Source organism: Liolophura sinensis, chromosome 8, assembly GCF_032854445.1.
Source record: "Liolophura sinensis isolate JHLJ2023 chromosome 8, CUHK_Ljap_v2, whole genome shotgun sequence".
Lineage (NCBI taxonomy): Eukaryota > Metazoa > Mollusca > Polyplacophora > Chitonida > Chitonidae > Liolophura > Liolophura sinensis.
In genome coordinates this window covers 43,881,875-43,894,839 of record NC_088302.1, presented here as the reverse complement: position 1 = coordinate 43,894,839, position 12,965 = coordinate 43,881,875, and the positions used below count along the sequence as shown (strand labels likewise).

General features: G+C 40.1%; 1 protein-coding gene across 1 annotated transcript; it reads left to right on the top strand.

Annotated features, from left to right (window-relative positions):
• The first annotated feature begins 6,120 nt into the window (after window positions 1-6,120).
• Window positions 6,121-11,212, top strand: LOC135472928 (large ribosomal subunit protein eL31-like). The gene is made up of 5 exons (XM_064752661.1): window positions 6,121-6,189; window positions 6,765-6,862; window positions 7,367-7,492; window positions 8,422-8,534; window positions 11,143-11,212. The coding sequence occupies exons 1-5, from the start codon at window positions 6,136-6,138 to the stop codon at window positions 11,172-11,174; spliced, it is 423 nt and encodes a 140-aa protein (XP_064608731.1). The 5' UTR covers window positions 6,121-6,135; the 3' UTR covers window positions 11,175-11,212.
• Window positions 11,213-12,965: the final 1,753 nt, after the last annotated feature.

Genomic DNA, 12,965 nt, shown 5'->3' with positions numbered 1-12,965 from the left:
CACAGCTAACGTCCTGCTGACATGGAACTCGACACTCAACTCAGCTAACCGTCTCTTGACGTGCAACCCGACAGTCGACGCAGCTAATGTTCTCTTGACTTGAAACCCGACAGTCAACACAGCTAACGTTCTGCTGACAGGGAGCCTGACACTCAACACAGCCAACGTTCGGCCGTCATGGAATTTGACAGTCCTCACACCTAACGTTCTGCTGACATCGAACCCGGTATAGACACTAACATGGACCTTAACATGTAGGCTACATAAATATGATACATCTAATCTGTCGAACAGCTCACGTTCTGATGACATGGAACTCAACAGCCAACACAGCTAACGTTCTGTTGATATGGAACCCGACAGTCACCACAGCTAACGTTCTGATGACATGGAACTCAACAGCCAACACAGCTAACGTTCTGTTGATATGGAACCCCACAGTCACCACAGCTAACGTTCTGCTGACATGGAACTCAACAGCCAACACAGCTAACGTTCTGCTGACATGGAGCCCCACACTAACCACAGCTAATGTTCTGCTGAAGTGCAACCCGACAGTCAACGCAGCTAACGTTCTCTTGACTTGAAACCCGACAGTCAACACAGCTAACGTCCTGCTGAAATGGAACTCGACACTCAACTCAGCTAACGTTCTCTTGACGTGCAACCTGACAGTCAACGCAGCTAACGTTCTCTTGACTTGAAACCCGGCAGTCAACACAGCCAACGCTTGGCTGTCATGGAATTTGACAGTCCTCACACCTAACGTTCTGCTGACATGGAACCCGGTATAGACACTAACATGGCCCTTAACATGTACATAAGTATGATACATCTAATCTGTCGAACAGCTCATCTAGTCCCACACAGAACCAGCTCCTAAAAGGCCAGAGGGACCAACTGGCCATACTGTTAAATGTTTGTCAAGAAAAATGTTGTAGCAAAGAAACTATGCTGAGCAGGAACATCATGGACCACTACTCAGATGACAACAAAAATTGCCCACAAAAATCTTAAGATGTACGGAAATATTTGAAACTTACTAAGTAACGGCTGGTGAAAATCTGCCCGTGTTACATGCTGGGTGGGGCATACTTAGCATATTTGTGATTGATTCTACACCTAGAATGCTCTGTTCAGTTTTATGACTATGTAGTATATTTAAAATGATCCTTCATAAACCTTACGTGTGTCAAAATGCCAAAACACATTTAATTATTTGGGTATGCCTTTGGGGAAATGATTGCCTTTCACTAGGATGTATGAAGAGACTTATCAATAAACCATCATTCAGATCACAACTTTGAAACCAGATTAAATTTCAGAAATAACCCCTATACTCCATATGTAGGCCTATATCTATCGATGCAATGCTCTTCCTGTGAGCCTCGATCTGTACCTGTAACATGAAGAAAGTACAGTCTGTGGCAAGATGTTTGGGTGTATGAAGCATATTTATTTATCTATTTATTTATTTGATTGATGTTTTACGTCCTACTCATGAGTATTTCACTTATACCACGGCGGCCAGCATTATGGTGGAAGGAAACCGGGCCGAGCCCGGGTGAAACCCACGACCAGGTTGCTGGAAGACCTTCTCATTTACGGCAGGAGAGGAAGCCAGCATGAGCTGGACTTGAACTCACAGCGACCGCATCGGTGATATGCTCCTGGGTCAATACGCTGGCGTCTATAGTTTACTTACGTATATCTACATACACGTATAGTGTGCGCTGGTCATGACTGTACACGAAACGTTTGCAATATTGTTACCAGTATTACCATGTTACAAAGTATATAAATACTATTGCGCAAGTTCAAAAGCACACTCGTGCCAGAAAAACAACGGTGTCACCACTGCACATACCTGTAACGTACCTGTAGTGCCATCTCTTTGATGTTCTGCCTGGTTTCCAGAGACCGCTCACCCCAGTGACACGATTTGTCTCAGCTACCGAGCACAGTGTTTGGATTCCCAGCGTCAAGTCTCGTAACAAATTAATTTTAGTTTATTTTTAACGATAACTCGAGTGCGTGTACTTCTTTATATATAGTCAAATAGTTTGGTTGTCAGCAGTTGACTAAAAATGTATAAGAGCTGTGTGAAACACGGTTAATCCGTTCAGGGTACGACTACATGTGTACCCTGTGCACTGGCTTCTATAAAGTTCATAAAAAAGCTATGTATACAGCTACACGTATATATCTGAAAAGTATTGTATCAAAAGGCCTTTTAATATTAATTGTTAAAATTGAACTAAGATTGGACTGTAAAGTGTGAATATTGTGAAACAAATATATACCTAAAAACATACGAGAGAGGAACATTTCTGAGTACAGTAGAAACACTAATCAAATAAATCAGGTAAATAAGCGAATGATATATAACTCAGATCTTTACATGAGAACATATTTAGCAAATGGAACTCCTTGCGAAGGAGAGAAAGTCATAAAACAAAAATACTTAGTCATTAAATAAAAATACTTATTTCTCAACCAACAGGTATATGCATTGCGGCTCTACTACACTGCGATACTGATTTTCTACATAGGGTAGAACATGTATGGTTCGTGGCAGTATGTTCTGAAGAGTTTTTCCACCGTTAGGCTTACATTAACAAATCTTTGTCATTAAGTACCGCACCCACCAGATCTGACCTCCTTAAGAGCCTTATTAGTGTTGTTACATGATGAATTTCGTTAACAACATAATTAATCTCTGAAGATCAGACATATCGATCTTATATGTATGAATGCCTACGTACGAAACATCTACTTCATCGTTTCTTGGTAGCTTTGCTTCAAACTTCTAGATAAAGCTGATGTCCATTATTGTAAACTCAGGCCTAACCGTAACGTTTAGAATCTGAGTGAATAAATTTCACTTCACTTCATTAGCCATTTTTGTGCTCGTTGGGAGGAGATCTGTACAGTATCACATTCTCCTCCAGCCAATATCAAAGCTATGCTCTTAGAGAGTCAACAAATGATTAAATAATATGTCATTCATGACAAGCTTATTTTACCTTCTGAATTTTTTTATCTTCTTCAAGGTTATGCCACAAGCCCACATATAGATAACGTTTTATTATAGGGCCGTGTATCAATAAATGTATACACTTCCTTGTCGATATATAACTGGCCTGCCGGCGTATAACCATATATAACATATGTCACTGCATGACGCACTGTGCACAACTGCTTAGATTTCTGTTTCACGACAGGGTGCATGGGTCCGCATCATTACGTGTATGGATGAATGAATGATTATGGTTTAACGCCCCATCGGCAATATTCCGCCATATCGTGGCGATAATCATGTAATATATCATTATATTACGTCTGTACTTTTATGCCTGATGTTTTATCCTGTACTCAAGAATATTTCACTTGTACGATGACGGCCAACATCATGGTGGGAGGAAACCGGTCAGAACCCAGAGGAAACCCACGACCATCCGCAGGTTGCTGCAGACCTTCCCATGTACTGCCGGAGAGGAAGTCAGCATGAGCTGGACTTGAACTCACAGCGACCACATTAGTGAGAGGCTCTCGGATCACTAGCGTGCTAACCACCACGGCCACGGAGTCACTCCCCTCCCCCCCCTCCCGCCCCTCACCTCCTAAGTGGATTTATACACTCATGATTTCGGTTGGTGTGGGTACACGCGTACCGATGTACACTTACCGAAGCGGGATCAACAATCTTGATATCACATGAATCTATATGCTACGTACATTTCATGTCATGCGCTTTCGGAGTACCGGTATCTTTTTTGTTATGGTCTTCGATACATCATGGATAATATTCTGTACAACACACTGTGTATGTACTGGAGTAGGATCTAATAGGCCTACGGCTATAAAATTACACCAATGCTTAGGATTCCTATAGGGACCAAGAGACGCGAACAATGGTTGAATTGTCATATCTGAGTTACACACTTGACCGTATCCCCCATGTATATCGACTCCCTCTTATAGCCCAGACAGGTAGGCTGTGGTGAAGCATTTAGCATGTAAATTTATTAGCAAGCGCCTAGTTGTATATTTGTTATTCTGGGCTTCGGTAACCATGCAACAAAATTACTTTAATGCCATTGTTAATGTGTATGTTATGTATTCTGCATGTTGAAAAAAACACACAAAAAAGCACTATAAGAAGAGTATATCACAATTCCTGTAAATTTTTATCTTCTAATTTATATTTAGCTATTTATTGGCAATATACATAATGCAATGTAGCAACTTTAAATAGCACAAAACCATAAGTTAATGATTTTGATTTTTATTGAATGCCTTATCCACGAATGTTTTTATTTATTTACACATTGGCATTTGTACGGGCGAGTCCATACCGCCAAAGTGCTGCCGTCTACGATCATTGAAGTATCATGGCGGAAATATCATGTATGACACCGCACCCCGTCACATTATGCTGACACCGGGTGAACCAATCACGTTTCCTTGCTCTAATCTCTCTGTCCTGAGCGCCGAAAAAAAAGTACAATTTTTAAAGTCTTTGGTATGACCAAATCCGGGTTTGATCCCGTGCTGATCCCGGGGTTTCTCGACTTCGAGGCGGAGAAGTCCATTAGGACACGGAAGCGGTCAGGTCTTCAATGAACGCAAGACAGTGCAGGTGGTCCCAGGACAATTACAGTGGAGAAATACAAGGCATCGAACTGAGCCCACGCCTCGTACCTGTGCCAGCGGTTGGACACCGCGTACCTTAATTACGAGACCTATACGGTCACCGTATCCGATCTTAAAGTATGTTATACATGCAGTGCTGATGTGCCCACCCAACAATTTGAACAAAAATCGTCAGAAATCTGCAGATGTATTTTTATATGTATTTACCGGTATACAGTTTTCCAGGGTCCTGCATGATTTTACCTTTACTTTATTATTTTTTTTAGATCTCTGCTCTTTCAAAGCACCCTTGGATGCAAACGCAGACATTTATGTCCCCGTTAACACTGTGAAACATTGTTGTAGATGTGTATGTCAGATATTCAGATTTTTAATTTCTTTACTGTCTCTTCCCAAGTTCGGGTGATTGGGTGCACGTTTCATTTATAACACATGCACGTGCCTGGCAGCGAGTATACTTAACAGGCCTACTGACAAATTTAATATGTGCGTTAAATTTTTTTTCTAAACATAGGTCTGTGCTTGGAAGTCACAAATCCGCTTCAACGCTGTAAGTTTAAATTGGTAACATTTGTAATTGAGAGCTTACACAAATTGCAATAAACTTACTGTTGATATAGTAACATGAATGCCTCGTTTCACCTGGCGCTTATTTCTAAGCTGATGTTGGATGAGTTATGTCCCCTGTTAAGTTTTCCCTTTTTTCCCAGAATCCTCTATTTGGCCTTTTCCCTTCCGCCATTCTGCCAAGGTGGGACGTATGAGCATGGAGTTGTTAATCCACCATCATCTCAGTCTTTATCTTTGTGTTCCGGAGTTGTAAACGACAACCCGCAATACTTAAATAAATTGAAGCCATCATAGCTTTTAAATTTTATGTGTTCGAGGTACACGTCACAATATTATGGAGATATTATAACAACAACAACATCACACTGTAAATGTAACTGTTTGTCGTGTATCTTAGTTTCTCTAACTTACATAGACATTGTAGCTGCCTGCGTGTGGTATCCCAGATTCTGGTTATCATAACGATGAAATAACATCGGCAAAGTTAACGTGGATGCGTACTTTTTACGTTTACAGTAGGCCTACTTAGAGCTCAAAGTAGACAACCACACAGCTATACGTGGGAAGGTCTGCCTGCATCCTGCGGATGGTCGTGGGTTTTCACAGGGCTCTGCCCGGTTTCCTCCCACCATAATGCAGGTCGCCATCGTATAAGTGAAATATTTTTAAGTACGGCGTAAAACTCCAATCAATACGTAAACAACAACCACACAGCTCACTCTCATTTTAGTGCAGACATCGTTAAAATTGCACTTCGTATCAAGCAGAATCATTATGGAAGTATGTTCCTAAGTTACATTTTTCAACATTGCCGCTGTTACCGGCTAGAAATGAAATATCCCCCAACCAGAACATCAAGGGCATGTCACTTGTACACAACGTCTTCTTCTGAGGGTCTGAAATGAACCTATGACAAATGAGACAAGGTACTTTGACTATCACCTGGAAATTGATGTTTTGAAGGTAACATGGTATTTTGAGAAAACATGGTGAGGGAGCTTGCTTTCCGAGTGTTTTGTGCTTTACTTGGAGTGCAGTTGTAGCGCCAGGTACCTCTAGGTAAATAGAGGATTTTTTGGGTTTGAATTTTTATTGCTGAAGGTAAAAAATGTCCTACTGTAACACTTGACCTGTCAGAACTGTAAGGCAACTATTGTTGATAACATTTACAGTAACATGGATGCCTGAAAAACGGTTCCCAAAAAAATTATTTAAAGTAAACAAAAAATGGAGAAAATTGAGGACTTTTGTGAACTTGAGAAGCTCCTAAAGCAAAGTGGTGTCAGTGGTCTCTCCTAATACAGCGAGACAAGTCATCGGTAAATTGCCAATTGCCAAGAAGAGTTTGAACTCAAAACTCCTCAATTGAAATGTGAGTGGATCAACTTCAAGCATTGAACTGGGGGACATTTGGCAGAATGGTACATGCATTAGTTCAGTAGCCATCGGAATAGTGGAATATCTCAATGGAAAAAATTGTAATGGAGTGGTATGTAGTTGTATATGTCATGGCCTACATGTGCTGCTGTTATTTACAGATGGCCCCCACACGTAAAGGTGATAAGAAGAAGTCCCCTATGAATGAAGTTATCACCAAGGAAGTGACTATACATCTCCACAAACGCATCCATGGAATGTAAGTGTGCCAGTGCTTTAAAATGCCATTACTGAACAAGCTGTGAGATAATTATCAACCAGATTTCATTACCATATCAGTTTTGTTATTTTTTCAAATATCTGACAAAACAATGATAATGTTTCATCAAGCATTACCCTAAACTTGTGATATTTTACAAATGTGTCTTGTTCCGTGTATATTTGTCAATAAACTCTACATGAGATGAAAAATTTTTATCCGGGTGTGTAAATTAATTAATAATGCCCCGTATGATGACATGCTCCTGATAAGTAGGAACTTGAAAAACTAACTGTCCCAGACACCTTCATGAAATGTCAAAGAAGGTATGTCAGGAGTATCAACAGAATATTTGTATGGCATAGGCCATGATGTCTGAACATTACATTAACAGGACAAATTTATTTTAAAGAAGTTCACCCTAGATTTTTTCAAACTGGTGATTTTTGTCCTAATGTTATTTAGTGATTAATACATGGTAACTTTTGAATTGTGTATTTTCAGTGGGTTTAAGAGGAGGGCACCCCGTGCCATTAAGGAGATCCGTAAGTTTGCAGAGAAGATGATGGGAACTCCAGATGTCCGCGTAGACACACGACTCAACAAACATGTGTGGTCTCAGGGAGTCAGGTAAGCTAAATCCTCTGGTCTTACCACAAGTCAGAGGCACTATGATAAACCACTAGCTCTCTGTGAGTGTCCGTCTCATGACTTTTGAGGCTAGTTCTCTGAGAGCGTCCGTCCCATGGCTTATGAGGCTAGTTCTCTGTGAGTGTCCATCCCATGACTTATGGTCATCTGTTTTAATCCCTCTCTGCTTCTACTGTGGCTTTCCATCAGGAGGTTTGTCCTGGTACCTGGTGAAGGCTTTACTCCAAGCACCTTGGTTTCCTCCACATGGGTTTCTGACTACTATCAAATAAATGAAGCCCTTTTTTTTTCGTACAGCATTTCAGCACCAATCAGATACATAAATGAATAACAATATAACCTGCCTGTCAATGCCCCAAGCATTGCGCACTTGATACAGGCTTTCTCTGGAAGTTTTGTACTATAGAAAATTCTGTGAACCTTTGTTTGTTCTATAAGACAGGACTGTGAAACTGGATAGAGAGTGACATAATGGTTAAACATTTTTGCTGAATTCTTTAGTGTCATCTAGTACACATGATTAAAAAGGGGCAGGATATTATTTTCCATTATGTATTTCGCATAGATGCCCATCACTTAAAATGGTTAGAAAATATAAAAGTGAAGACAAAGTGTCTAATTACAAGGGTAATGGTGCTGTATGCATCTGCTGGGGGATGTAAGAAATGGCCAGTTTATGTATACATAATGAAATAAGTAAATCTCATTTTGGTGTAAAGTTACTGCAGTAATAAGGTTATACAGACTGTAGGTGGGTATGTTTAATTCTAATATGTAATTACTTATTTATACATAGATTCAGCACAAATTCTCCATCAGTTGTAATGAATAATCCATAACACCGATATCTCTCCTCATCGTTAGTTACTTACGTTTGTTCTAAGCATTTGTCTGGTCTCTTCTCTCAGGAATGTCCCCTACAGGGTGAGAGTGAGGTTAGCAAGGAAGCGTAATGAAGACGAGGATTCCCCCCACAAACTCTACACACTAGTGACCTATGTGCCCTGCACTGACTTCAAAAGTAAGCAGGTTCAGTACCCGAGTATATGGGAAATGTCTGGTGTGACGGTGGCTACTTGGTGTAGAGTAGGGTGGGATGGGGTGGGGTGGGGTTAATGATTAATGGTGATTAAACACTGTCAACAATTGACTCAGATTTCATTGTGTGCGGAAAGGTTATAGTTTTCAGCAGTCATGTTGGAAACACTTCCTTTTATTAGAGTGTATTGACTGCCTGGAGGCCTCTGTGGCCGAGGGGGTTAGCACACCAGCATGACGCAATGACCCTGGAGCCTCCCACCGATGCGGTCGCTACAAAATCAAGTCAAGCTCATGCTTTCTTCCACTTTGGCTGTCAGCAACCTGTGGATGGTTGTGGGTTTCCTGTGGGTTCTGTAAGGTATCCTCCCCCCATAATGCTTGCTGCTTTTGTATGACTTAAATGTTCAATATGGCCTAAAACACCAGTCAAATAAGTCAATAAATACTGACTGCCTGAAAGGTAGACCATTATTGTGTGGCTATCCTTTACAATTATAGCATATCTGATCTATGATGTGTCTGAAGTATACTTGGAGTGTATGTGAGGTGTATTGAAAGTGTAGCTGAGGTACTGCCAATTATGCAGATTAACACCTCAATTACACCTCTAGTACAGCATTGAGGTGTACCCTGGAAAGAGTAGGAAAACAAGATGCCTGGAGTGTATCTGAGGTATAGATGGGGTGTGTCTGAGGCATGGAAGAGATATATCTGAGGTATAGATGAGGTATATGCTTATGGGCAAGGCATATGTACCTATAGTTTAGCTTACAATTAACACACTTTTTTCCCCTTTTATTTTCATAGAAAACAATCTCAAAAGACTTGAACACTGTAAAATTATAGATACATTTAAGTTGTAAGTGCATGCAGTTCTGTACAACAACATGAGTGATATACATTTACATTAGGCTTTCTAGCTGCTTGACCAAAATTTACTGCTACTCCTTTTCTATGCCCTTTAGAACTGTTCATGTGCCCACACTTTTTACAAATTCTGCACCAGGAAGCACCACTCAGTGGATAATTGGAAGTAAAATGTCTCAATCTGCTCTCTTATTTTAAAATTTTAAAAAAGTGGCTGATGTACATAATCAATTAATTATATAAAAAAACTCACAAAGTTTGTAAGGTACCTGAGGTACATCATTCATTTTTGTTGACTTTCAAAGTTTCTGATGTGTACCTGAGGTACATCATCTCCCATTCCAAAACTGCTCTCCCATTCCAAAAAAGTTCCTGAGGTATATGTGAGGTATATGTGTATACCTGGGGTGTACTTGAGGTACAGTACACCTCAGATAATATAGATGGAATAGTCTATACCTCTCCCTAAGGTGTACATGAGGTGTACACCCCATATAGATCTCATTTATACATCATACTGAGGTGACTGCAGTGAAAATAAAGGTATAATCACTAAATTTAAGGATTCACGTGTGTGACATAGTTAAGGGCAGCCCACAGTAGGGCAAAGTTGTTTGCTTCATACCTCTGTCACGTAGCTAAAGTGCAGTGTTGCAGGAAGACCATTTGGTGGTTTCTTTTTGCATTTTTCCCAGTTTTACCTGAGAATAAGCCGGACTATCAGTGCATAAGATGAATGATCATGTGAGGTGTGAGATATAAATGAGATACATCTCAATTAAGTTGTTGTAGCCCTTTGTGACACCATTTGATCAGAAGTTGGCGAGGCTGATCGTCATACTCCTTACAGTGCATGCCTCGCTCTCTACCTTTCACTTAAATGACCGCCACCAACGGGTGATACGTACGTCGCACAGGCTGCAAAGGTCAACCTTGTCTAAGGTGGCGGTGATGTAAAGCGAAAGGTAGGGAGTGACGAATGCGCTGTAGGGAGTATGGCTGATCATGCGTTGGCTCTTTATATTGACGCCTTGAATAAATCAAGGGAGATAACCCTTGGGCTACAGTTAAAAATGTTTACCAAGCGAGAGTAGTACTTAGTTTTAAGATCATCAGGCAGTTGAATATAGTATTGGTGCAACTGTCATGATGTTAAAATCTAATTTTTTTTATACCCAGGATTACAGAACTGTGTTTCATAGATTTCAGTCATAATGTTCATGATAATGAAAGGTTATTCTAAGTTTTTTGTAACTGTGGTGTTTTCTGATTCTGATCAAAATTCAAAACTTGTGCTTACAGAATTGATGGACAGAGACAATTTGCTAAAAATTATAGTACAATTTAAAGATAAGGAAGATGGTATTTACTTTAGTCTGGAGTTATTATAAGTGTCATTGATTTTGTATTCAAATGAGACTGGAATTAATGTTTAAGCCGGAGTTAAGTCTGAATACATTTGACAATCTGAAAGTTACCTAATCTGCATACGGTCATGGTTCCCCCTCTATCCGTCCTGCAACAAGGAGGCACATTACACGTACATTCACCCTAAGGATTCCTTCGTCGTCATATGACTGAAAAATTGTTGAGTACGACGTTAAACCCCAAGCACTCATTCACTCCTAGCCTTACTCTTGAGTAAGCCTTAAAACACCAGTGAAATAAATAATGAAATATCTTTCACTTGTTATTTATAATATATTTTCTTTTACTTTCAGATACCCAAACCATCAATGTAGAAAATGAATAAAGTATTTGGGGACAATAAAGAAACTTCACAGTAATTTACCAGTGATTTGTGTGTGTCTGCAGTTTGGGTTTGATAGAATACTTCGTTTTTTATGTATGCCCATAGTACAGCTTATTAAAGGTGAACTGCAAGAACTTCTGATGTGAGACACAGAGTTTAAGAGTAAATACACGGTGATTATGATATTGTATGATGCAATGTTGTATACGTGTGTACATTTTTTTTGGACTTATTTTTACCATGAGAAATAAGTCTCGACAGTATGCAAATTTGAACAGTGTGTTCTACTAAAGTATGTAGTTGGTATCACCAGTGATTTTGTGATTTTCCAAAGTTCCAGGTAAGTGATGGGCATTTCCCATACATTGTTATCGTGGACAGTTGTAAATATTCATATATAAAAATTAAATACTTCTGCAGCCCTGCACAATAACAGGAGAAGTCTAACCCAAATTTTGGTGAAATCGAAAGTATTTGCAGTTCACCTTTAAGGCTAATCTTAGATAGGACTTATTGAAACAAACACTGTAGAGTCCGGTGTTCGAATCGAGATGGGCTTGTCCTTGATATGCAGAAGATGTGGTTGGATGCTGTAATTTGGGTACGTGAAAGTTCTGGTGGATACTGGCATGGAGAACGTTAGCTAGGACCTTGATTCTAAATTAATAAGGTGTTGAGCTGAATAGCTTACTCAAGAGGTCATGGATCAGCAAGCTGATGCATTCTGTCAGAGGAGCAGCAAGTAGTGGATCAGATCGGAATAGGCGTAATGGTGTACTGAAGCAAATGTCTTTCTTCAGTTCGACAAACAAACGTATTCTGAACAAAAAAATGAATGAATCTTGCATGCATTTGAGTTTATTTACCATACGATATTGAAGAATGTTTCACTTACACCGCGGTGGGCAGGTTCATGGCTGGAGGACCGTTGTTCTTCGTTGGTTCCCGGACAAACCACCTGGGTTGTCGCAATGAACCAGCAGGGACTAAATTCGAACGCGAGGACTCGTTGGCCAAGGGCCTAACCTGAAGGAATATAAAGTGTACTGAAGATCGGAGGTCGAAGAAGGTAGCTCTAATTATGCCGTTAATGACGTGATTTGATCCAAGTAGCACCCTCCGCGCCCACCGACAACAATGAATTGGAATCTGAAGGTAGGATAAGCCCCAAATGAATTCTTACGTATTTAATTCTTAAAATGAAAATGTTAAAAAAAATATTATAGCAGATACACCACGCTCTACAATGGATTCTGTGGCCATGTGAAACTTCACCTGTTAAACACACCAATGTGGGACCTGACCCCGAAAACATGCGTGTGTGTGTTGTCTCCAGTGTTCTGGGAACAGCCGTGTGAAGTCTAATACGTACAACAGTATTATTCAAAAATTAAATTCATAAATTACACACTTAAATTTCATGATTTATCGCCAATGTGCCCGTTTTTCGAAGCACAATATTTCCGCGAATTAACAGTAGTTCTATGCACGATACATCTTTACCAAATTCAAGTTATTTGATTTTGTTCAACCCTCGAATAAGGATCTACAAATGCCTTGTTGGTGGACTTGTTCGAATGGCCACCTCGTGTGTCAGTCCTAGCGATGGAAGGGCATGTAACGATCCGCTCCGAGGGATTAATTACATGTGCGTTCATCATTAATTATTTGTCTCCAGTGTAGGCCTATACCTGTAGCCTACCAATTTGTCGACCCACATTACTGTCTTCAACAATGCGATAGGCCTGCATAACTGTAGGATCTAACAGCATTTGTGTTGAATGTGCTCAA